At 45.4% G+C, this 25,822-nt stretch overlaps 1 protein-coding gene across 1 annotated transcript in view; it reads left to right on the top strand.

The window, feature by feature from the left end:
• The first annotated feature begins 1,244 nt into the window (after positions 1–1,244).
• The window catches only part of LOC119462399 (scm-like with four MBT domains protein 2), a 36,549-nt gene continuing 11,971 nt past the window's right edge, over positions 1,245–25,822 (top strand). Inside the window, exons 1-9 of the mRNA XM_049672964.1 lie at positions 1,245–1,371; positions 5,335–5,439; positions 6,306–6,391; positions 7,134–7,404; positions 9,361–9,449; positions 11,484–11,573; positions 20,065–20,212; positions 24,387–24,490; positions 24,830–24,964. Coding sequence (XP_049528921.1) covers positions 5,364–5,439; positions 6,306–6,391; positions 7,134–7,404; positions 9,361–9,449; positions 11,484–11,573; positions 20,065–20,212; positions 24,387–24,490; positions 24,830–24,964 — 999 coding nt within the window. The 5' untranslated portion in view covers positions 1,245–1,371; positions 5,335–5,363. The remainder of the gene's footprint in view (positions 1,372–5,334; positions 5,440–6,305; positions 6,392–7,133; positions 7,405–9,360; positions 9,450–11,483; positions 11,574–20,064; positions 20,213–24,386; positions 24,491–24,829; positions 24,965–25,822) is intronic.

Below are 25,822 nucleotides of genomic sequence, written 5' to 3'. Positions count from 1 at the left end.
TTATTTATTTATTTATTTATTTATTTATTTATAGCTACCGCTACTCTGCGTCCCTCCATTTCTTCTGCGACTTGCATGTATTTCCTCTCCCACTGTCCTCATTGCCCTACAAACATGGGACTCCGTCTTCCTCTTGCCCAGCATCGTCGTCGATGAGGCTGCGAGTGCATGCATGCCTAGAAAGAGTCAATTACTGTCACCATGGGTTGACGTATCTCTTGTATGCTTAGCACGTTGTAACCGTTGAACTGAAATGCTTGTTCTGTTTACCCTGTAGCATATATCACTCAAGTTATTTACGTTTGAAAGGTAGCCTGAATAATTTCGCTCCGTATATATGTGTGTGTGCGGAGAGACACTGTGTACCACCTTGGCAGCGCAAACATACACATTTTACAGTCATGACAATTAACTGTAGCGACATAAACACGTTGTTGGGCAAAGGCACGCGGTTAATGAGATTTACTGACCGAGGAAAATCTGCATTCGCCCGGAAAAGTCTCACTTCGGGCACGCGTAATGGATGATCGATTATTGACGCACTTGAGCTGGCATCCCGGAGAGCTTATTCAGGAGTCCTTCGAGGTGTGATACGATGCCCGCGGCCTTTGTTTTGCAATGGCTGCTAACGAAGAGTTTCCAGGAGACGCCGCATTGTGTTGATACAGTGGAGTGGCTAAACGAGCTGCAGCGCTGAGGCGCCTGCTTACGTACGTGTTTGCAAGCGTATTTCGCGCTATGGATCTTCTTGATTTAGTTAATTTTACATGGAACAGTTGGGCGAGCAGTTTATTTTTCACAATATTCACTCTCGTCGCGCAAACATTAATTTAAGCTAATGACACTAGTCGATCGCAACTGCGCGCGCTCATCCTTCCTTCTTTTCCTGACACCTGTGCAGCACTTAGTACAACTTAATTGTGCAGTTCCTTCTTTCGCCGTTAATGGTTAATCCCCATTTACCTTTGAAATAGGTCAAGGCAACACTCCGTTTGGCATCTCTGCCTTACCGTGAATAAGCTCTTTATATCTCTGCAAGACCGAAAATGGGACGCATGTATCACATTTTCAAAAACGGGGTTTCGTCGTGCACTTTGCCACAGCATTTTACTGCAGCCCTTTTTAAAGAACTACAGCGAAACTTCCCTTTCCATTCAAATTTACCGGACTCGCCTCTTTGAGCAAAGTGTTTCTGTTGTATTGAATCAGTTTCGGTTTCGATTTTGAGCTGAAGGAAAAAAATAAAAAACTCTAAAAGCGCACCGCTGGCGCTGCTGCGCCGCTCGCTGTTTCTGTGCTGGCGAAGAGACGGTCAACTGGTGGTACCTGCGCGCCTGCATTTTCGGCAAATTTCGGCCCGGAAAACGCTCGGTAAATAGTTTGTCTCCTTTATCTGCTCGTTCTTAGCGAGCGGCAGTCCATTGGCCGCATTTGAAAACTATACAGAGCTGTCCTAGTGCACTGCACTTTATTGGACGCATTCTCTTTTTATCTCAGCGTCGTCAGCTGCTACGCCGGTTCCATCAACGTTCCATATTCAGCGGCAGTGTGCGGATGCATTTGAAAGTTGGTAATCGGTATTACGTTTTCATCCTCTTGATAGGTCGTGTCTGTGTGGATCATTTAAAACCAAAGCGAACGCGCGTGATCGGGAATTGCGGCAGATATTTATCTCGATGTCGTCTTTGCAAGCATGGTGCACTTAAATTCTTTTTTTTTTTTCTTGTTCTTTGGCGTTTCGCTCGCGTTTCTCGTCCACCGCACGTCGACTTCGCGCTCCGATAATTACGAAGGAAAGCGGTGGAAAACGCGAATCGTTGAGCGAGTGAATAACGGACGCGAATCGAAGTTCTGATATGCTGCGCGTGGAATGTCGTGGAAATAGCCGGATCATCACCTCGGCGCGCGAGTAGTTCGCATTGCGATTATATATTCGCCGATCAGATACTTTCGCTCGGCCAGCTGTTTTTTGATGCATTTATCGCATATGTTGCCGGCAGGCAGTCTCGGAGTATGTTGGTGAGCTTGCTTATTGTGCGCTCGGTTTTGCCTAATGGATCGCCGCAGTGTAGCGAAAGCGGCGGTGTCGGACAGTTCCGTCTGTGGATGTTCTTCGAAGTCAGTTCACGTGCCTTCATTTTTCCGCTGGAGGTGCGTCAGTCTCGTTTCTGCTTCTCTTCGTTTTTTTTTTTTTCCCCTTCTTATTTCTCGCTCTGCCTTGCTCTGTCAGCACTGCGAAAAGATTAAAACGCAATATTGTCGGCCCTATTTCATAAAGGCGCATTGTTTTAATAAGGGCCACTCGTAAATCGATTACTGATAAGCGATCTACGGGCCGCGTCAAACGTAGTTGCAATCGCACGTGAAAAAAAAAAAAAATGTTGCACCTGCTGAAAATTAAGCTACGTAATTACGTACGATTGTCCAATTGTTGTTGTTCATCTTAATCCTCCTGTTCTTTCTGACAAAGTTAGTAATATTCTTATGTTGCTAAAATGGGCACTGCCACGGGAAAGAAATGCAGGCCAGGTTAATACAAGCTCTGTGTACTAGTATTGGGCTTTCTACATTTCTGTGGCAATTTTTGTTATTGTTTTTCGAAAATGTCCCCATATATGCTGCTTCGTGTAGTTGTGTTTCAGTTTGAATTGTGTTGGTTTATTTTTGCTATCTTTGGCTGTTGTAATTATGCCAGATTAGTGGCACATCAACTTGATATGTTGATTGTAAAAGTTGCAAGGCTTCAAAAAGAAAAACATTGAATGTATAAGAAGTAGCTTGTTCATAGTGAGTAATACAAGAAGTCAAACTTGGAACAAGGCTGAATGCTCTCGACTCCCGTGAATTTCCGCTCAGAATTAAATTCAGATTAACTGCATGAAGTTGCATAATATAGTGCTTGAAAAGCAGACATTCAAGTGAACTGAAGCCACATGATCATATAGTGGTTGAAATAGCAGACATCATCCTCAAGAAATGCTTAGAAAGCACTGCTTTTTTTTTTTTACTTTTCAACACGAAATACATAAACATCAGATCAACTAATGTTGAAAAAATGAGACTCAATTCTGTACAGCACACATAGTGCATTCCATAAAGAAGGATGGCAAATATAAACTAAGTTAATTTTTTCCAAAGGTACCAGCATCCAGCTTTAATATCTTCCTCTCTACTGTAAATGAGTCTAAGTAACACAAAGTGTCATATTGGGTGGCCTACGTTTCTGCCTCTATGGTAATCAGTACAATCAAGCCAAATTGGGACTATGCAAATTTTCTCGGAGAGGTCTAGCAGTATTTCAGACCTACAATTAGATGTACATTAATGGCTCTAAATGGTTAATTAATTTAATAAAGTATTTAAATCCTCGGCAAAGAGTGCTCGTCGCTGGTAATTAATACAGTTGTAGTAGGTGTATCCCTCAGGTTTTGGGCTTGATTCCTGGCAGCTGCAACTACATTATAATGGGGCTGGAATGAAAAAAAAAAAAAAAAATAGAATCCACATGCTGCAGTTGACATCTGTCTGGTTTGTGACCGGTACAGCTGCCCTTTTTGGAGGTGCTGTCTATTGTTGGTTTACAATTCTTACCAACGTTTATTACCAGTTTTCCAAGCCAACTTTTACATGAAAATAGTGAGAATAGTGGCTGCGTAGATAGTTAATTAGAAGATTAAGTGCAGTGACTTAACTTCCGCAATAATACAAACCGTGATAAGAACACAATAGCTGCATTGTTCTCCTCTGAGTCCTTATTTGCCATGTTTGCACCATGTAGTCCTTGATATAATGGCAAAGTAGCAAACAAAGCAATAACAGGATAATGAAAAACTTGGTTGAGTATCACAGGCACCACATCCTGTTCTGCACTGCTTGCTGTTATGTCAAAGTACTGGCTAACTCAGCTTGACACTATTTTGCCTTTATGTAGCAATATTTTCAGTGGTTCTGTTGCCTCTTTGAGTTCTGTAATATCTGTCACCGCTTTGCAGTTTTTATTTTGTTTGTACGTGTTGTGCTCTTACTTAAATCTAGTGCCGCTAGCATTAGACCGACTGCTTCCTTGATGGAAAGGGCTGGTCTTTTGTTTCAACAAAGTTGGCAGCTTTACCTGATGCACTTAGATTTTGGTGCACTTCGAGGAACTAAAGGGGGTCAAAAACGAATTTAGAGCCCTTGTCTATGATGTCTGCTGTATTATAAAGTTTCACTACCACCACCATTTTTGCTTCATAAAGCCTAAATGTAGCTGTGGGAATTAAAACCCCCATCAGTATCAAATTGAGCCCATCTTGCCATATGTACGGTGAATGGGGAAAGGGAGCATTAAAATGATGCAACCATTTACAGAATCCCAGCAGCAGTGAGGAAAGAGGTTTTTTTTTTTTTTTTTTCATGTACTGCATTGGCTGAATTACAGTGTTCTAAATAGTGGCAACCAGTAGGCACTTGCATTGAATAGGTTGCATGACTAATGGATATGCAAACTGAAGGGGTTTGGAGGAGGCAGAAGGAACTTTGAGGGCTTTGTACCGACTTTAGTCTGCATATAGAACTGAACACAGTGCTTAGATTGGTTTGTGGTCGTGCTGTTCTGAACTCCGTCATATGTGCAGCTGCCATCAGACTTAACTAGAATGAAGGCACATCTATGGTGGCTTAACTTTAACATTCTGTAAGGGGCAACCAAATGCCTTTGAAAGAAAATTAATTAAGCTAGCACATTCTGGGCATCCCAACCAGAAATCTGCAGCCCCCTCTGCAGGAGAAGCAGAAGGGTGCTTAAGGTGCGTTTGGGTTAAGTGTGATGGTGCCTGTACCTTAACTACATTTATTTGTTCATACTTGATTTATATGTATCTTCCTATGCTTCAGTTTTTTTCTGTAAAGCTCTTAGCACCTGTGAGTAGAATGAATGAATGAAAATGAATCCTAATAACAATGTCAAAAACTGAAAGGCCAGTCCTGCATGCTCAATTTTGGCTTCGTTCCTTACTTCACTCATCCAGGACTGTTGTTCTTTTGGGGAGGTGGGGGAGAGGTTTCCAAGGTGACTTTAAACTGGTAATTATCTTTTGTGTTAATTTTCTTTGTACTTGCACATTTGCATTCTGTTTGTCGTATTGTACAGTTGAACCAATGAGTACAAAGAGTTTACAGAAAAAGGGAGATCTAAAAAAATGGACAGTGGGCTGGGCTGCAACCTGAGACTTCCTTTGTGTTTCACATACACTGAACCATCTTGGTTACAGTCGGCCTTTGTAATGATTGGCCGAGTGCCCATCACTTTTGCTCCGTTGCTTGATGTTTAGAATGTTTTCTTGCCATTTGCAGGAGGAGGAGGGGCAGCAACATCAGCGGCCATGAGCGGCAAGGTTCCGGGTTCGCCCAAGAAAGAGGGCAGCCCCCACAAGAGGCAGAGTCTCACGGGAAACAATGGTAAATCTTGTTCTCCCTATGCCGGATCCGGACTCGCTCACTCATTTCACGATAGTGCAGAGCTATGCACCAGTTCAGTAAGATAAAATCTGTGCTCCTTCTCTCCCTTTTTACTGTTATCAGTTAAATTGTCAACTCAAAGAAATGTGGCACTGAAACTTGGACACATGAAGGACCATGAGACGAGAAGTGGACTGAAAGATTGTAGACATAACATTCAAAGACAAAAAGGAGGGGCAGTTTCGATTTGAGGATTTGTGTATAGCTGACATTCTATTTCTGATTAAGAGGAAGAACAAGGAGTCAGGTGGGTGATGTTATTCGTAGACCAGATAATCAATGGTGTGGTAAGCAACACTGGAGATTTACAGTGCTACCTGTGCCATATCGAGACAGTTAAGGCTCCTAAACATGCAAAATGTCGCGTGACAGTGATATTATAAGCCGGGCAGGAATGAGAAGAAGGGGAACCAACCCAATTTCGTTAGTCACAACCATATAAAGCTCAGGAAAGCATAAGGGAAAAAACTTGTTTTTTGTTTACCTTTAATTGAAATGTAGAAGCAATAAGGTAAAGGGAAATGAAATTGGACAAAAGAAAAAAAAAGAAAACTTGCCGCCAATGGGAGCAGAACTCATATTCTCCGCGTAATGTGTAACATTCTCATTCGGCACAAGAATATGACAGCATTTTTTTTGTGTTAGCTTCTTGCTCGCCAGTCGGAAGCTACTTTTGTGGTGAGCATTCTTAGCCCCTTCTATGTGGTCTCCTGTTCTTGGGCCTAACAACGCAGCGTAACAGTGCAGCATACCAATCGGGTTCCTTCAGTATTCGTAACCAAGTTCTGGGCATTGATGATTTGCAGAGGATGACGGGGAGGCAGAGTTCCACTGGGATGACTACTTGGAGAGCACGCAGAGCGAGGCTGTGCCGGCCACAGCCTTTGCCCATGTAAGTATACATGTGCTGGCTACCCACTTGCTGCTCTGCTTATCAGTGTTGAAACCTTCCCTGATATGCTCACAGGCCAATCACATTTTCTCTTGTAGGGAGTGTCAACCTTCGTTACTTTCATGCAGATGTAGCTCTAGCTTCTTCTCAGTGCAGGGCCTAAACCATAAAAGTTCTTTTTTTTCTTTTGAACCTTTTATGCAGTGTGCATGACTTTGCTTGTTTTTCCGATGCAGTTGTTCGGAATTTTCCTTGCTACTACCCACATCCATTTCTGTGCATTGTTTTAAAGGTTAAGCGCATGAAGCAAGGGCACAAGAGAAATGAAAAGGACAGCATAAATGCTTACTGTGAACTTGTGTGCATGTTTTATATCCCTAAGGATTCAAACTATGAATCCTTACGAACTTACTCGGCTTTTTGTCCTTCTATGTTCCATTTCTGTGCAATCACTGCAGCCACATGCATCATCTTGATGTTAAAACTGTACTAGAAGGGAAACTTGGGCGAGTTGGTGGGTTTCATGTTTAGGAAAATCGCAGCACAAAACGGACAAGGACTCTGGCAAAGAAGAACACAGCAACAATCTGCAGAAGAACAATCTGCAGTTGTGAGTCGGTGCCAGTGTCGTGTTCTTCTTTGTCTGAGTCCTTGTCCGTTTTGTGCTGTTATTTTCCTAAACTTGATGTTAACACCTCAATGTGTGGCATTACATTCACGCTGTGCGCCGCCCTGGTGACAGGTGGAGCATAGTTTGGAGAGTGGCCTGCGCCCAGGCATGAAACTGGAAGTGCCACTGAGCTCTGCCGATGGTGGCAACGGCAACGGCGAGAATGGTGGCGGCATCTACTGGCTGGCCTCGGTGGTGACCACATGCGGCCCGCTGCTGTCCCTGCGCTACCTGGGTTACGGGGCGGACCGGTCAGCCGACTTCTGGTGCGACGTGGGCACCAACGAGGTGCATCCACTGGGGTGGTGTGCCCGCAACCACAAGCCTCTCAAGCCACCTCCGGGTAAGGAGCGTGCGTGTGTTTTTTTTTACTGTGGCAGTCGATGGCAAAACTCCTCCCACTGAAATTCTCAAGCTTTGGAAAGCTCAGGAAATCAGGGCCAGACAGAAAGGTTGAACTCACTAGCAACAATTTATTGAAAACACACCTATAGTATGGTCCACTCTACAGGGAACACCTAATTTGTACTCAAACCAACATAGCTTGGATGAATCATCAACCTCATAGGAGAAACATGCTTGAAACGGGATGTGTTAGGCTGACCTATATCAGTAAAAATTTATTGCTGAGGCTTTCATGGCAAAATTGAGCTGTTCAGAATTACTAGTTTGCTGTTTTTGTTTAGCAGGGTACCATACTGCACATTATCATTTGCGGTCGCTTTGTTGTCTGTGGCTCTCTTTTCTGAGGAGGAACTTGAGCCATCTTGGCCACTCTGCAGTCTTGTGGCAAGAAATGATTCAATCATACCACTTGTAAAACTCTGCTTTGATGGCTGGCCATGCATTGTGACCAAGGTTTGGGGGCTGCCAGGCACAGTCCCTTACAGTGATCTTAAATGCAAACAAGTTTCTCTTTGTTAGTGTCACCACATGACCGCGTCCCTAGCTCACTGTTTAGTCACAAGCGGCATTGTGCGGGCTTCCTTATCTTCAACCGACCAGCATTTTAGTTCTGTTGCCGTAGCAATTATATGGACACTCCAGGCGCATTTTTGCCATCGCCGTTGCCGTGATATTCTGTATAAAGTCCAAGGGTGATAGCACTGTTGCTGTGTGCCGTGTGCTGTATGTGCGAGTGGGAGCAGAGCCGACGATCGTGGCACGCGCAAGGGAGGAAAGCGGGGATGAAGCGCGTCGTCTACCGTCGCATGCAAGGCACTCGGGGGGAGGGGGCGTTTTACTTTGGCAGCAACTGTGTATGGCCCGGTTGCGCGGGCCTTATCTTGAAAGTGATCTGCGTTGGGGGCAGAGTGTAGGTGTGCCGATGGCTCATACCTTTGTGCGTGCGGTGTTCTCGCCACTCAGTTTGCATTGAAGAGATAGACAGCAAAAAAAGTTACTTTGCTCGCTGATGCTGCCGTGCTTCCTCGGCCAGCGTTTTGACAGCGAGTGTCCGCGGTCATCGAGTATGATGTGTTCATGTTTGCCTGTGTGCACTGACACCATGATTGTCAATTTAGTTGGTAAGCGAATGTTTGCAAGTTAATACAGCCGCTAGAACTACTATCCTTACTTTATGTAGCTGTCTACTAATTGGCTTTCGCAATCGATACTTTGCCTTTTTGCGCGAAGCTGTGCCTTCTTTGGACAAAGGCACCTTTGCTGATAATGGTGAATGTGCAACAGAGCAAACAGGTGTAGGACAAGATGAGAAAGTGACGCACACGGGCTTTGACTGTCAAACTGCTTTTATTTTTGTAAGTGCATGAAACAAATACCGTAGATAAAGCTTCCCTTATGCCTTCATTGTTTGTCATTTCATATGATTGTCACTAAACAAAATTGAGCACCTCGGTTCCCTCTATTCTCGCTCGTGCTGTAAAATCAGACGTATGAAAAAAAAAAAAAAAACTGTATCATACGATAGTCATGCACATGCTGGTAGTTACTTGATGACGATCGTTTTTGCTTTCTTTCTAATGGTATACACCTAGAAATTGCTATGCCTTTTTTGTTAGCATCAGGGATGCTATGCTCACACGTGTCATTCAGTTTTGATGTTTTAGCTGCCTCGGTAAGTGCAGTCGAACCCCATTAGTATAACGAATACAGAAATAACAAATTAGCGAAGTAAACATAAAATATTTCTCACCAGTATCAATACTGACAAGCCCAAGCATACGCATTGCGTTACTTTATTAATCACAAGAATCTATCGGGTTCTGTAGCCTGCAAATGTTGGTTTGTGCTAGTTTGTGTATAACTGTTTCTGTGATCGTCTCTCCATCGCCTACAGCCATATTAGAGAAGCACTTGGACTGGGAGAAGCTGCTTGCTGATGAATTGAAGAGTGCTGTCACCGTGCCAGCCTATGTCCTTGAGATGGTAAGTCATCTCTTGCTGCGTGGTAGCGTATACATCAGGATTGCCCATAATCATTGGTTCCAGGATTTAGAAGCTGAAACAGTAAAATGTCTGGGTTGAAGCATTGGAAAGAAAGAAAGAAAGAAGAGAAATGCTGGAGAAAGAATGCAGATATCGTAATAAACAAATGGGTTTTTTCTTACCGGCATCAGCCTCTTTTGTTTTGTCAGCATTTTCTTGTGCGCATCGCATGAAGATAAGTTTTCTTTTGCACCTCCATACTTTCTCTGGCTATCTCTGTGCCTTTATGAAAAAAAAAAGACAGCAACAAATACATAAAAAAAACCATACAGAGCCAGTGCATTGTGACATTTCATTTTTTCATTCTTCGTTTTATATCACAGGTGAGATTGAGTGCTTGATTCCAGCGATAACGGCACTGCAGTGGCATTCAGGCCATGTCAAAGGCAACGATAAAAAAGTTGTCGCAGTTTCACCTGAAAGGTGAAGCATCAATTGCGATAGCAAACTTGAAGAGAGCTATACGGAGTAATGATAGCAGCTTTATCAGCTGTATAAACTTGGACATGCAGCAGCACCGGCAACACGCAGAACTGTTGTCGACGCCGTCGGCGTTTTGCCCGCGTTCGCTCAAAATGCGTGCGGCGTTGGTGACTGTTGCCGGAACCTCTGATATAAATAGGCACTTGGTGCCGCAGCTAAACGTCGCCTCCCTTCTCTCCTCCTCCCCCCCACGGCCTTTCGTGCGTCGGAAGAAGGCACGTTTGCTCTACATATATGGTGATTGTAGAGGAGGAAAGAGACGCCTACTTCTGCAGCCCTTAAGGGAGCACAGAGCAGAACGCGCGTTTGTTCTCCGCCGTGCGTTCACTCCCCGTGAAAGCGCGCGTCCCTCGCGCCCTTTCACTCGCACATACAGCGTTCGGCGCGCGGCGACGATTTCATCTCCATTGACGTCATACGGAACCTCAGGGCGACGGCGACGCCGACGGCAGAAAGCAAAAGAAGGGAAATGAAATGGATCATTAGAAAATGTGGCCCCTGGAAAAAGAAGTAGATGCAGTACGAGATAAACATAAATGCTACAAAATGCAATAATCAGAAGCGATTGCTTGAAATCAGTGCAGAAGGTCCTAAATCATTCACGAACGCTTTTTATCGACAAATGGGGGACTTTGCGAGGTTTGCCCTCTCTTTACAGTGTGTGTGTGTGATAGGCTTTGTGTTATCTCGCTGTCAAGCGCTTTTCATCAGATAGTACTAGTCAAGTACTTGTCGAAGGTTGTCACATTGTTAATCCCATCACATCCTGGCTAATGCCAGCATTTTTAATTCCTGTAAGCAGCACAAGCAACTGCTGCAACCATGGCGCCACGAGGCAACGTTGAGTTTCCCTGCTGTGTTTTGCTGACATCTTACTTTGCTCCCTACTGACATGATTCCCTGGATAATTCACTCGTTCATACAGTATCCTGGTTTCGTTGTTTTATCCCGGTTGAACCAGGTGCTCAATCATTGTATAATCTTGTAATTCCTATTGTATTAACATCATAATCAATTGTACACTACAATTACTATCTTTCTTCCGTGTTTTGTAATGTAATAATGTAATGTAATAATGTAATGTAATAATGTAATGTAATAATGTACTGATTCTGTTCTAATCTTTTTCACTCTTCGTCAGCAGTCCGAGCGTTGCTGCTCCTGCGTTATCATCACCATGGTTGGCCGATCGCGAGTAGTGATTGGTAGAAAAGGAATAGAATCAAACAAAAGGAATCGCTTTGTTATCTATCAGCCTTAGTCTTGGCATTGCAGGGTTAAAATCTTTCATAATCTGCCCCAATAGGAGTACATTGATTTCCACGCCATAGTTTGGCTTGCAGTGCTGTAACTGTTATCAGTGAGCCCACCCCTCCTTTTTGATTTTCAATTGTGCACTTCTTTCTTATTCCCTTCAGTGCAGTGAAGAGACAATGCTATGAAACAGGTGGCCTCCTGAATCAATTTGTTTTCTGCACATTGCGCTTGCAGAAAGGCTCGGCACCCATTGACCAGATCCAGCCAGGCATGAAGCTGCTTGTGCTTGAGGAAGAAAACCCACTGAATGGCTGGGCTGCATCGGTAAGTGTTGTGCTGTCTGTCGGCCTCTTGCCTTTCCGTGCTTCCTGATAGGAGTATTTGCAATCCAATGTTATTGCCTACCCCCCCCCCCCCCCCAAAAAAAAAAAAAAAGCAAAAACACAAACAAACTAACAAACAACAAAACAAAAAAGAAAAAAACAGGGCTAAGTTTGTTGAAGTATCAGGCTAACCGTTTTTAGCTAGTTTTAGCATAAGCTGAAGAGGTAACGCAGAAATGTTTGTTTGCAACGTGCAGCATCAGCATAGCAACAAGAATTGGACAGCAGACAAGTTCTGTTGCATGATTCTTAAACGTAAGTAGACCTTTGCAAGGCATGTTTGTGTATAACAGATGACTGGTGGTTTCACAGTGATGGAGTCAATACAGGCGCTATCTATTAATTTGACCCTGATGGGACAGAAGAGATTGATTGAATTATCCGGCGGGTCAAATTAAACAAGATGAAGAAAAAACGCCAAAATAAATTGTTGATTTTCCCGCTTCTAACACACCCCTGAATCAAATGCGTGCCTAGTTTATATCTGTCCAAAGTGAAAAACAAACATAGAAATAACATCAAAGCTCCTAAAAGAAGTATAAATATAACGCGCACCTGATTTTTTAGGAAGAAAAATTGGCAAGGGTCGAATATGTGTTGCACAATGGTAGCTGGTTTTCTAAAGTCAGCTTCGCCACACGGTTTCTTAAATCCTTAAAATCTGCTTCGCCACAATACATGACTTATGTGGTAAAGCATGTAAATGTCGAGAAGGTGGTGTTGGTATTATGTCTGATTGCACTGCAGAGGCAATTTATGGGCAAATTTTCTTCAAAAAAGAAAAAAAAGAAAGGAAAGGGCACGGTAATCAGGTAAGGTAATTAGAATCAGGTAAAATACTGTTATCAGACATTGTGAGCTATGGTTATTGCTTGAAAACCATCCTTGGGCAGGCCGAAACTAGGCATTTTCGACAAGAGTTTGACGTGTATTCAATGCTTTCCTTTACCCTTAAGCTCTGCCGAGAAAGATGCTGCTTCTAAATCGGTCACTATTGGGGTCATCACAGAGATTGGGCGCCTGTGTGCTGACTAGTCAAGTTTGAATTATCTGGCGAAGGCCAATTTTAGGATCGAAATAATGAAAGTTTGGGCGCATAGAAATGCGTGGGCGCTGGCCGGTATTGTCGGCCGGGATAGAATTAATTTAAGTCTACTGTATCAGGGCAAAGGAAAATAGGGATGCCACAGAATGGAATAAGAAGGTAGTGTTAGTAAGTTCACAGTGCTAGGCTGCTGGTTGCACAGCTGGGCAGTAGATTAAAACAGGGGTGGGACTCCTGCACCAATTGCGCCATTTTGATACAAACACTAATTCCTGCGGCAAACTGCGCCAAACACGGAAAATTGACCGAAATTGCGCCACGCTGCGCCAGAACGGCTTCTGCATGTGTGCTGTGGCAGTGGCCGTGACCAGCGAGCGGATTGGTTCTCAGAAAAAGAGTTGCATGCGCGACAGCAGCAGCGAGTGAAGGGACTTTCGTGCTGTCTATCGGTTCAACGCAAACTGAGCAGCGAGAACACAGCACGCACAAAGGTATATGAGCCGTTTGCAGATAGCTTTCAAGTTACGGCACCCGCGGCCGTGCAAAGTACGCAGTTATTGGCGGAGTAGAAGCTGGGCCCCGTCCCCCTCCCGTGCTGCCTCCCTGCTTTCCTCCCTTTCGAGATTGAGTCGCGATCGTCAGTTCCCCTTGCACCTGGTCGCGAAATACACAGTTGCTGCAGGGGCACGACGCTCCCTCCCTCCTCCCCCCCATCTCCCCACGGCCTTTCGTGCGACAGAGACGGCACGTTTGCTCTCCCCTTTCCTCCCTCGCGCTCGCCAGATTGAGCAGCGATCGTCGGCTGCCCTCGTGTGTTTGCACTCGCACATATGGCGCGCGCCCACGGTGGTATCGCCCTTGGACTTTATACGTAACATCACGGCGACGTTAAAAATGCGCGTGGAGTATCCATATAATTGCTATCGCAATAAAATGCACTGGAGTGTCTATATAATTGCTATCGCAATAAAAGCAGTTTGGAATAGTTTTCTGTTATACCAGCCCAATGTTTACTGTGGCTATCTGGGTCTGCGGTGATATATGGTGACACAGAAATTATTTTACCGCGTCGATTGGGCTGCATAATTTGAGAACATTTTCCGCTATCACCATAAGCGTCGGCGCGGGAACATATTGTTTTATCGTAGTACCACCGATGTTTTCGGCTTTACACAAAAGCATGCGCCGTGCCACCGCTCGACCCACTCTTCCATATTCTTGTACGCGATAACTACAAAGTGTGATTCTACTATGCGCTTCGTGTTTTTTTATTCCATGTTTCGTCGTAGTTTCCAAGTGTGCTGCCATATTCCATTATTCCACCAAAATTCAAATTCGGTTGCTTTCCAAACTGCTTCAAAATAAAATTTTATTTGCTCCTAATTACTCCAAAATGAATTTAGTCTGCTCTACGCTGCTCCAAAAGCAATTTTTTCTGCTCCAAACTGCTCTAAAATGCAATTTTACTTGCTACAAAAATTGCTCCTGAATGACTTTGGGCAGTCCCACCCCTGTTAAAAGAAATCTACAAAAACTTGCAAGATGGAGGCGGCCTCTTGAAAAGAAAAGTTGACATTACCTATAGTCGGATACAACTTTAGAAGACAGCGGCATTTGCCCCTCAAAGGCGGATGCACACGAGCTGGCACCAATAGGCGAGCACTTCAGGTGACGTCATGAGCCGGACGGCCTGTGTCCCCGCCGACGGAGAACATGCCTAACATGGCCGCCCTCGCTTCGAACTGGGCCGAGTCGCGTCAGCTCTGTGCGCCTCTCTTCGTCAGAGTGAATTCAAATTGTTTGTGGTAGTCTGTCATGCCAGAAATATTATTGTGAGCTTATGATGCACAATTTGTGCCGCGTGCGTTTGTTCTGAGCCGTGAGCCGGCGAAGAAAGATTGCAGCGAACATCGGTGACGCTGCGCTTCGTGTGGAAACAGGATCCCGCGGCGACATACTGCTGCAAACAAACATCGTACGTGTTTGTTCCGTGGTATTTTGTTTTGCTCCTAAGTGAAGTTACGACGAGGAGAGTTCGCCAAAGTCTGGTACCTACTGTGAGCGGCGGGTGTGTTTGTGTACTAGGCCCCTGCGTTTCTCGTCGGACGTGGTGAAGTGATGGAGCAAAACCATTATCAGGATAAATGAGAAAAGCGTGCGCGGATGAAACCAACCTGCGAGTTTCTCAACAGAAAAGATTTCTGAAAGCAACCTCCAACGCAAAGATTCGTTGCTGCCAGCTCAGCGTGAAAACGACCGATCGTTGGCAGCAGTGTGATAAGATAGCCGAGCGTCTAGCAGCGTCGTTCGAGTGTTGTGTAGCACCGTCGATTGATTGCTTTCCACCAATGCTAACAATCAGTGATTAACACGCGCTGCTTGAGCGAATGTCATTGGATTGTTAACGGTCAGGCGTTTGGAAGCAGTGTTGGTTTCCTTAATGTCAGCCTGAATGCTAATATAAAATTATGACTGATACACTGGTGCCGTTGCAAGGGAGCTTGGCATGTATTCGCGTCGCTGTGTGGCTTAGAACTCCTCGCTCACTGCACGCGTCAGCTGTAGAAAGCCTGCTGTGACACCATCGCGATTAAGCTGTGCTGTTAGCGCTCGACTTGCTTTCCCACAACACAGCTTTGCGCTTTGTCGTGATATGTCGCTACTAAAAAATTCCTATGAGAGTGAAGGCAACATAGCCAATGTGTGCATTAAAAAAAAGTGCGATCAAGTAGGCACAGCTGCTTGTGAACTGACTCCTAATAGTTCTACTCGCGTCTGCGTTAAATGTGTGTGCGTGTTTTCTTGTGTGTTTGTGTATATTTGTTATTTTGCCCTTTTTTGTATTTTAGATCTTAGTTTTCGCGTTTGTGTTCATGTGTGTGAATATGTGAGTTCTTCCGTGCGTGTATGTATTTGTTCCTATTTCTATCCTTTTATTTTTGTATTTGTTCTTGTAAGCATGCTGCAGCCACGACTTTCGACAATTCCATTAACTCGTCTCATTCAAAGCACCAAGTCCTGTGAATAGCAGGGCTGGTCTCTTCGATGTCATTAAAGCTATTCTCTCTTGTCTACCTTGCCTCCTCAGTCTGTCACCTTGCTTTGTTTTCTCCTACTATTCTGACCTTGCTTCTTGTGCTGTTGCTGCAACGTGATTAATCAACTTGAACCAAAGAAAGTTCTATCAGCTGTGACAACAGAGACATTGACAGATACAAAATGTTCAAAGCATCACGTGGCTTGCACAGTTACTTCGTCTCTTACCCCTGTTAATGTGTTTATGCATCAGTGCATACGGTAGCTTGCCAGAAGTGCACATGAAAAGGTGCCATATTGTGAAATAGAACCTTGCTATGTTGTTGCATTCAGTCTTAATAAACAGATAGTTTTGCTGCCCGTCACATGTAGTGGTACACATATATAACATTGTGCAGTGGGGTATCAGTTCCTGTCATGACGCTTTCATCATTACAAATGCAGTTTTCTAGTGAATGGAGTCCAGCAAAGCAGTGCTGTGAGAGCTTTTGCAACTTTAACCATTTATTACTTCCCCAATATCACTGTCTGAATCTGTCCGTCACTTTGCCTATGGCTTGTAATGAACAAAGTGACTCACTAAAACACGTTCAACTTTACTGAGCATTTTTCCGGTACGTAAGTATGGCAAAAAAAATGCTAGCAAAGTTAATCACGTTAATAATTGTGCTTGCATTCGCATTACTTGTTCGAGTCAGATTAATAAATTGAAAATTGGCTATGACAACACTTCAATTTTCAGTGCTGACTGCTAACGGAGCCATAAAGCGTGCTCCGACTTCTGCTATTTCACTATGGGGTGCGTTAAACACGACGGTGGCTGCCTGAATGAGCATTTTGGGCCTCACTAAGCTAATGATGTCTTATATTTGTTCTCTTATTTGCATAACTTGTGTGAGCCAGATAAAGTAAACAATGCAACCACATGAATGTGCTTTGGCATTCAAGCTGCTGACAGTGACTGTCAGTTTCGTGTTGTCTGCTGCTATTTCACCACTACTCGCTATGACATGACTGCGATTTCCAGTGCAGACTGCTAACAGAACCATAAAGCGTGCTCTGACTGCTGCTATTTCACTATGGGGTGCGTCAAACTCGATGGTGGCTGCCTGAATGAGAATTTTGGGCCTCACTAAGCTAATGATGTTTTATATTCCTTCTCTTATTCGCATTACTTGTGTGAGCCAGATAACAAAATAAACAATGCAACCAAATGAATCTGCTTTGGCGTGCAAGCTGCTAACAGTGGCTGTCAGTTCCGTGTTGTCTACTGTTATTTCACCAGCACTGCTATGACATGACTGATTTCCAGTGCAGACTGCTAACAGAACCATAAAGCGTGCTCTGACTTCTGCTATTTCACTATGGGGCGCGTCAAACTCGACGGTGGCTGCCCGAATGAGCTTTTGAGCCCGCCAACGATAATCAGGGTTAACAATAGTGTTTCAATTCAGATATGCCAGCATTTAAATGTGTTTCTATGCCACTTCTTAAATCGAGCACAATGTGTGCAGGACGTTGCTTATCAGAATTGAGCTTCTATTATAAGGAATATGCCATAAATGGAACTGCTTATTTATTTGAGAGGTCACGGAATGGATGGTTGGTTGTTGCGAACCAACCAGCAAAATTTTGGTAGCCCTTATAAGGGCTGTTCCTTTGTTAATAAGAAGCCTTTACGCTTCGTCGAGTTGCTCAATGCCAGACAGCTCGCAGTCGGAGTCGCTTTCTTCAGTGTCATCTTCTCCCAGCTGGATGATGATGGGTTGAATGTGCTCACTCCCAGACATGTCAAGTCTGAACTTTGCCTCCAAGTCCATCACATGCTGAATGCTCTTCCTCCAGTCTTCCGCCGTTACCTGCTTGATTTTCTCGCTCAAGATGACGTCGACCGTGGACAGCTTGAAGTCTCTGTTGTCCGCAGCGATGCCATTTTTGACTTTGGCCCACACAAGCTCAATGGGATTGAGCTTGTGTGGGCTCAACTTATCATCCTTTCACCGTAGGTGATGTTCTTGCTTGTGAGCCACTCCTGTATCTTTTCCTTCTTCCAGGCCGTCGTCGGCAATTTCTCTTCTCGCCGGCTATGGTAAGGTGCATTGTCTAAAACAATGACGCTACCAGCTGGCAACTTCTGCAGAACGTCCTTGAACCAGCCCTCAAAGCGATTGCGTCCATTTCTTCGTGGTAGTCGCCTGTCTTTTGGCCTCTGAATACATCCAAGCAGCCGTCGACGAAACCATCCTCGCTGCCGATGTGCGTCACGATCAGGCGCTGACCTTTCCCAGAAGGTTGTTTTAGACCCGTTGTCAGGCCATTTGCTCGAGCGAACAGGCGTCTGCGCTTCTGCACCATGGTGTCTGTCCACACGATCGACCGAGTGTGTCCCGCCGTCACCCATGTCTCGTCCAGGTAGAAGATCTTTCGGCCTTCCGCCCGGTAGCGCTCCACGTCACGGAGGTAGCGATTCCGGCAATCGGTGATGTCATCCCGGTCGATAAGCAGCGAGTTGCGGCTTCTCTTTTCGTGCTTGAAGCCGATCTCGGCAAGCAGGCGACGCACGGTACACCGCCTTAGTGATGGGAGTTCCATACGCTCCGAGAACTCTGTAGTTATCTTCTCGACCGTCGGTATCTCGTTGCGGCGAAAGAAATCGTGCACACATGACCTCAGCGCGCACAACGTAAAGCTGTCAAACTTCGCGCTGCGTCTTCTCTTCTCCGCATTGCGTGGGCGCTTTCGCGAGGGCGTCGTCAATTTGCCACCCGAAAAATGCGAAGCTTTAACTTCCTCCCTCACCCTGAACACAGACCTTTCGCTGACACCGAGCATGTCGGCGACAAACTTGCTCGTGTCCTCCACGCTGCGTTCAGGCTGCCTGTTAGGCCAAAACGGGTAGCAGTGGAAGATCATGTTGCGTGAATCGCTGTTCAGGATGTGGCCGCTCGTTCTTGCCGAGGCTCCTTGGTGGTGTGGTCATCGAGGCGACACAAGGCTCGTTCGGCAACAAAGGATTGCGTTCCGATGTCAACTCGCTGGGCTCCATGGCCGAAAACTGGCACGGAATGCCGCGCGTGATCGTGCCTGAACTTACGAGATCGCAGGTTCGCAATCGCGAAAAAAAAAGAAAAAATATATTAATTAAAAGTAAGCCCAACACATTAAAAAAATAAGGTTGTGCAAACACACAAAAAGTATTTATGAATTTTATGCTATTAAGCCAGCAACTGCTACGCCCGGTGCCGTCGATCTTGCTCCGTAGCAGACGACTCACAGCGTTGTAGAAGGCACGGAGTTATTTTTCTCTCGCGATCCGGCATGTGCGGTAGCATTTCCATCATGATAGTTTTACCAAACCACTCGTCAAGATACACAAATCTTAATTATAGCGACAAATACGCGTTTTAGAAGCAGTCACAATTTTTTGAGCGGGACTATTTCTTTAGTCGCGGAGGAATTGGCTGCTGCGCTTCGGTCAACTGGGCGGGGCCTCCTCCTGTCTTCTAAAGTTGTACCCAACTATAGACGCTGTACCAGTGCTAGAGGACAGGGACAAGAGACAGAAGTTGGCATAAACATGTTACTGTATATGTGTCACCTTCATCTCGTGTCCCAGTCTGGAGGAAGCGTGCACGCCACGCCACGAACAAGTACAACACTCTTTATTCACACCACTTGCTAAGGACATGTCCTGGCCTATCCTCACTACGAAGAATCTGCCTTGTTGGGCTGCAGAGCTCAGTCGTCGCACTCAATGACTGGATCCTTCCAAGAGGGACCCCTCAACACCGCAAAGCTATATATATGACAGCTTGCTCATCTACTTTGTAAGAAGCAAAACCATTAATCTAATCTAGGCACCTCACCGGAAAAACCACTGGGGTTGCCTTTTCATACATGTACAATTTTCTATTTTTTTTATTATTTAATAAATGTCTTTCTCTCTCTCTTTATTCACTCCCCTCGGCGTCCCCAGTGCTCTGTGTTGGTGATGATGATGATGTTGCTCTGTCCGGTCACACCATCTCTAGTCTTTGCGGTTGTTGTCTACGCCACACTCGTTACAGATAATATTGTGTTTTACGTTTTAGCAAACCAACAAGCCCAATGCAATGTATTAGTGACATTGCCTGGACTATAGCATGAAGTCCCAAAGGAAACAATTCTTAGGAACCCTCATGGGTTTCCAGCAGATTTGCAGTAGGGCCTAATAGAGTGCATGGTAGCCTAATAGAGCTTGGGCCTAATGGGGCTTGGGCCTAATAGTGCTTGTGATGGTGGTGATGGTAATAATAATAATAATGATCCATTTTTCTCATTTATTTTCTCTTATCTGGCTATTGCATTACAGGTCCTGAAGAATGTTGGTGGTCGCCTGCTTCTGCGCTATGACGGTTGTAATGACCCCCATTGGGACCTGTGGCTCTTCTACCTGTCCCACCGGGTCAAGGCCCTCGACACACCTTCACACGGCGACCAGAATTATCGACCACCACAGTGTGAGTATGCGGCAACTACTTCTGTTTTCACCGTGCTCTTCGTAACCTGGGGCCAAAACTTCTCTCTTGCAGGTGTTTTGTTTGTAAGTGCCCGCCTTCGCTGATAATGTGTCCAACATCATGTTAGTCTGGCACCTGCGTTTACGTACAGTTCTAGTGTAAGAACTTTGTTGTGAATATGGGTCCTGTACCATAGTACAGGAACTCGTAAAGATGGTATACTCATTTTGGAAATCTTGACTCCTTTCAGTTTCACCAATGTACCAGTACATTTCCACATTTCTGTCCCGCCATATTCCTTTTGACATTCCTTTTGTCAGATAGGAATGTGAGGACCACACCAGGAGAGCATTTGCCATTATCTATGTCATTTTTTCATTTCTGCACTACCATAAATAAACCGTTGCGTTCATTTTATAGTATCTGAGATAAAACCCCGCTGTTGCAGGTTGTGTCACCTCTGAAAAGAAACCAACACTGAAAGCATTTCTTTTACCTTTTGTGTGTGTGTGCCTTTTGCAGCAATTATGTCGCTCACTGATAGGATTAAGTTTGCTTTCCCATGAAACCTGATGCCCGAAATATGGTGACTGCACTCGTGGCTGAAATAATCTTTAAATGTTAAACATGTGTTGCTTACCGCATGCCAAGCAATTTCATGTACGCCACAGACAAATTGCATGAAGAGATTCACACAGGCAACACATGAACACACGGTCAGTTTAATGTGTGACCACCATATTTTGGTCAAGAAACATCGCAAAAAAGCAGTGCAATGCAAAAAAATTGCAAAAAGCCGTGAACTTGCCGTGGGCCTCCCGGTTTTTGCGAACTCTAGCGTTGGCACCAACCGTGGTCGATGCGTGCGGCACCGATGGTTGCACAGAGCAGTGCCAAGCAATGTGATGCGTTTTCCCAGCTTGTATCTGTCATGCAGATTGGCCTTAACGAACTGACGATAACCTACAAAAACCACCTGCCATAAAGATGGAAAAGCCCTCATGCTTCCTGGAAGAAAACTGGAAAGCAATGCTGTCTAAGCAATAGAAGATTGCCATTAAGCACAGCATGGTCGACTACTAAATTGAAAACCTCATTGGTATTTTGGACAACATCGCAATTTCTTCAGCTTCAGAGAGAAAAAAGCACTTCATTCTATTTGGCAAACATTCTATCGATAAAAAATATTTTCCAGACATTTGTATACGAACTGACTTGTTATCAGTGCTGGCATACTAATTTGGTGTTCCCTTTTTGGGGAAATGCGGCTTTCGCATCGTGAGAAATGGCCAAGAAATAGTTTTTGAAAATCACATTTTCAGTTTCTGTAACCCTTTTTATATCTGATTCAAAAATATCATCACTGAAAACTATGTAGAAGTGCTCTAAAAGATTTATTGTATCAGCTATGGTGGTGAAACATTTTGTGGAAATCACGAAAGAACAGCATTTTTCAAGCCACAATATCTCTGGAACGGCGAAACCAAGCGCCACCATCTTATTCTCGTCGGAAGGAGCATTTCTTTGTCTTCAAATTTGCTGCTTCAGCTATCTCCTCCGTACAGAATCAAGCCCACAAAAAGCAAATGATTAAAGGTCGTTCTGGAGTCTCCGATTGGCCATGCCCGCCATGTGACCCCTGCACGGTTCACTATTGGTCCGGCGCTCGTATTGTAGAGGTTTCGTCTGCTCTTTGCACCCACGAGCTCTCGGCCACTGTGATCTCGACGAGTGTCAAAACGGGCGCGACGCGGCCATTGTAGAAGCGCGGCCGACCCCTCCCTTACTGGAAGAGTCAGACCTATGACTAAGTATTCCAAGCATCGTCGACGTGGACTTCGCGACCAAGTACAGTGGAATCTCGATGATACGATCACGGCTAATACGAATTTCCGGATGATACAAATTTTTCTGTGGTCCTGGCCAAGCCCCATTACTTTGCAACGTGCTAGAGTACGTTTGTTACGAATCGATTTTCGACCCGCGTCGGTTGATACGAATAAACGCCGCCCCACCGACGGCCGAGAAAGAGAACAGCGCGCAGTCATGCGCTTTCTTCCTTTCTCTATTGGTGCGGAGGCGCGGACTCGGCGCCTGACAGCGCGGAGGCCGCGACTGGGCGCAAAGAATTTGAAGCAGTGGCGCTTTTCTTGCTTTCGTGCTTTTCCCCTTTGTGGCGGCCGCCCATCGGACACTCCGGAGTGGCTGCTGTGCTTCGGGCCGCGTTCTTTTAAAGTCCCTATATAAGAAAAGTACCGCCATCCTTTGATAAACGCCGCTTCTCTCTCTCCCGTATCTCCGATTGGACGATGATAGTTTGCGCTTTTCACTTCTTTATATTTTCTTTTTTTCCGCCTTAGAGCCATGTTGAAAGTCCTCTGCGCAGCCGCAGTCGCCGGCGGCGGCGCGCGCCCGGCCTGAAAGATTCAACGTGGACTTTCCAGGTGCGCCACCGTTGACTTGGCTTTCACAAGCAAAAAGGAAAGAAAAAAGCAAGCGCTTTAGGAGAGGAGGCGGCGGAGGAAAGAGTAGATGGAGGTACTTTTCTTATATAGGGACTTTACGTTCTTTGTGTTTGCGCCATTTTGCCTAGTCGCAGCGAGCTATGTTTACCGAGATACGATCTCGGCTGATTCGCGCGGCCGTATGCCGAGGCGCGGAAGCCTCCGTCGGCGCGTCTTCCGTCGACTGCGTTATCGGTGCCGATGGCACAGGGCGATTGTTGGTTTCGCTACCGGAGTCACACGGTGCAAGATAGCGCGGCACGTAATCCACGGTGCGAGGTAGCGCGGCACGTTCAGTAGGCCGCTCCTCCGCTTCTCCCGCTAATCGCCATATTTTTCTTGCCGTAGGAGGCTTGCGCTTCCGTATTCCGAAGGCGTGCTTCGTCCAAAATTTTTTCTCCAACGAGCGATGATCCATCACTAACCTGGGAGCTCTCAGTAATCCAAATTCTGCGTGTCAAATGAAGACGCCGGCGTGGTTTACGAAGCAGACAACTGCGGTTGCCATGTTGCCCCTGCCACAGCAGCAACCAATGAAGAGACGCCTTTCAGCACGGCAGCCAATCGGAGGCTGCTTTCATCGGAGGGTCCATGTGACTTCCTTTCGCAGACCCGTGCTTCTTTTCAGTTTGCGTGTTTGTTACAAGATGGCGACGACGAACGAATTGAGAAGCGGAACGGCGAAACTTTGAGCTTTCGAATGATACCAAGATGGCGGCGCTCGGTGGCGGGAAATACGAGATATGTCTCCGTGAATTGCAGTGATCTTGCGCAATTTAAAGCTGTTTTCTCGCCTTGCGCACTGACGAATAAATCTTTTTCGGCCACTTTTAGCGCGTTTTCAGCCAAACCATTTTGATACAGCTTAGATTAGGCGTTGCAGATACCAAAACGCATGGTTTTCAAAAATAAATTTTTCTCGCCGATCTGATGCTCTCATCCCCCCATAATTTAGCTAATTTTAATTGTTTCGATGATACGAATTTCGGCTAATATGAATATTTTTCCTGACCCCGTGAGATTCGTATCATCGAGATTCCCCTGTACTTCGCGTACGGTATCCTCGGACACGCCTTTCAAGCATCGGTGCTTCAGGCTTCACTGCCGAGTTGACTTCCAAGCACATTGTGCGCATACACTTTGGATCCGTGGCTAGGCATTTTGTGCATCGGTGCATTGGACTTGCTGATCGAGCAAATCGTGTGCGGACTCCTCAGACCCGCGGCTAAGCATTTTGCGCATTGGCTGCCCGGATTCGGTGTTCAAGCACGTTGCGCTTCAAAGTTGGGCTTTTATTTTATTGTTTTTCTTAGTCACGAGTTTTTGAGCCACAGAGCAGGTTGAGAGTTCCTCACGTTTTGGCTTGATTATTTAAATTCGTTCGCACCCAAAGTGTGTGTCTGTAATTTTGACTGTAAACCTAAGAGGCATAGCTGGGTCATCTTTTGAGCAGTAAGAAAATGTCAAATATCAATTGTTTCATTCTTTAGCTCACTTGTGGGGTATTTCAAACCACACTTTAGAAGTCGGACGTGAAATAATAATTTTAAGGTCGTAATAAAATAAAAAAAGTTTTATTTTATATGTGGTGGCAGTTCTGAAGGCAAGGTTAACTGCCAGTAAAACCAAGCTGTGCGTGTGGTTGGCATGCTTTTTTTTGTCGTTCACAGGCATTGAGAATCTGCACTCGCTGGATGAGTGGAAGCGTATACTGCGCGAGTCCATGGGTGAGGCCCAGAAGTACAATGGAAAGATCCTTGCCAACATACTGCAGGTGAGGGTTCAGACGCTCATCAGCAAAATGCATTGAAAGGCCAGCTGCCACAGCTCCATGATAAACTCTTGAGGACAGGATGTGTCTCATCCTGCCCCCAAGAAAGCAGTGTCCTGCCCCCTTCTAGTGTTGTCCTGTTTGTGCTAAATTTAGCGTATTGATTATGCTCGTTGCCTGTCTCATCTCGTTAACTGTACTTTGGCTGTTTGTGCGCCTTCTGCCTCAACTCTGCCCTGTTGGCCGTGTTATGACTGTTTTCTGTTCGTGACAGATCTTTCTGCACAGGTTCACTACTAAACTCCCTTTGGCTTTTTTTTTTTTCTTCACTTGTGGTTGCAGCCGCCAGTACCTCTGTCCGAGCACAGCTTTGAGGTCGGCCACAAGGTGGAGCTGCTGAACCCCATGAGTCGTATGGAGGCCTGCCCTGCCACGGTCACGGCCACCTTGGCCTCAGGGCAGTGGTTCCTTGTACAGGTGAGTTATTCATTCATTATGATCTGTCTTTTTTGATGTGGTATGTGCCCATGTTATGTCCTGTGCTCATAGAGCTGATGAGCACGATGCTGGCATGCACAGGGGAGTGCCAGTATCGTGCCAGCATTCTTGAAGTTTTGCTCAAATCTGTCACAGAAAGATTAAAAAAAGCGGCATCTTATTTTTAAAAAGTTTCGCCTTGGTAGAAAATTTTTTGCAGATTTCAAATGTATGAGACATGTGGCCGTCGAATTAGCCACGTTGTGTGAAAATAAGACATCAAAACCAGGTATTCAGTATCGCTTACCAAAGAAACCATAGCTTTTTTATGCTGTGGCACCAGATTTTCCTGAAAGCTTGTTGGTTATTCCACATATCTGCTTAGCTGTAATGAAAGCTGTTATGAGTGAGCCCGTTGATGTGAACTCGAGACGGCACATATTAATAGTCATGCTTACGATGTATGTTCTGCGGGCTCTGGCTATAGCCACACTCAGCCGCTCCATAACACGTCCCCTATCTGTAGTACAGTATAGACCACTTATAACATAACCGCTTATAGTGCAGGACCGGATATAGTACGGTCTTTTCAGACTCCCGTTAATTTTCCCATAGCACTCCTTGTATACGCATACCGCTTACAGTGCAACCGCGTGAGACGAAATAACGGTTATAATGAGGCTTCTGCGGGAAAATCTCGCCGACAAGGGCAGTAGCGAGTGCGCTTCTCAACGAGGTGCGCCCACCGATGGGAGAGGAGATCAACGAGGGTGATGCGGAGGAGGAGCATGAGACGTGGAGCATGAGTCCAAGGGCGATAAAATCGTCGCCGCGCGCCGTATGTGCGAGTGAAAGCGC

The sequence above is a fragment of the Dermacentor silvarum genome, chromosome 8 (assembly GCF_013339745.2).
Source record: "Dermacentor silvarum isolate Dsil-2018 chromosome 8, BIME_Dsil_1.4, whole genome shotgun sequence".
NCBI lineage: Eukaryota > Metazoa > Arthropoda > Arachnida > Ixodida > Ixodidae > Dermacentor > Dermacentor silvarum.
Note: the sequence above shows the minus strand (reverse complement) of the source record. Positions and strands in the feature narration are given on the sequence as shown.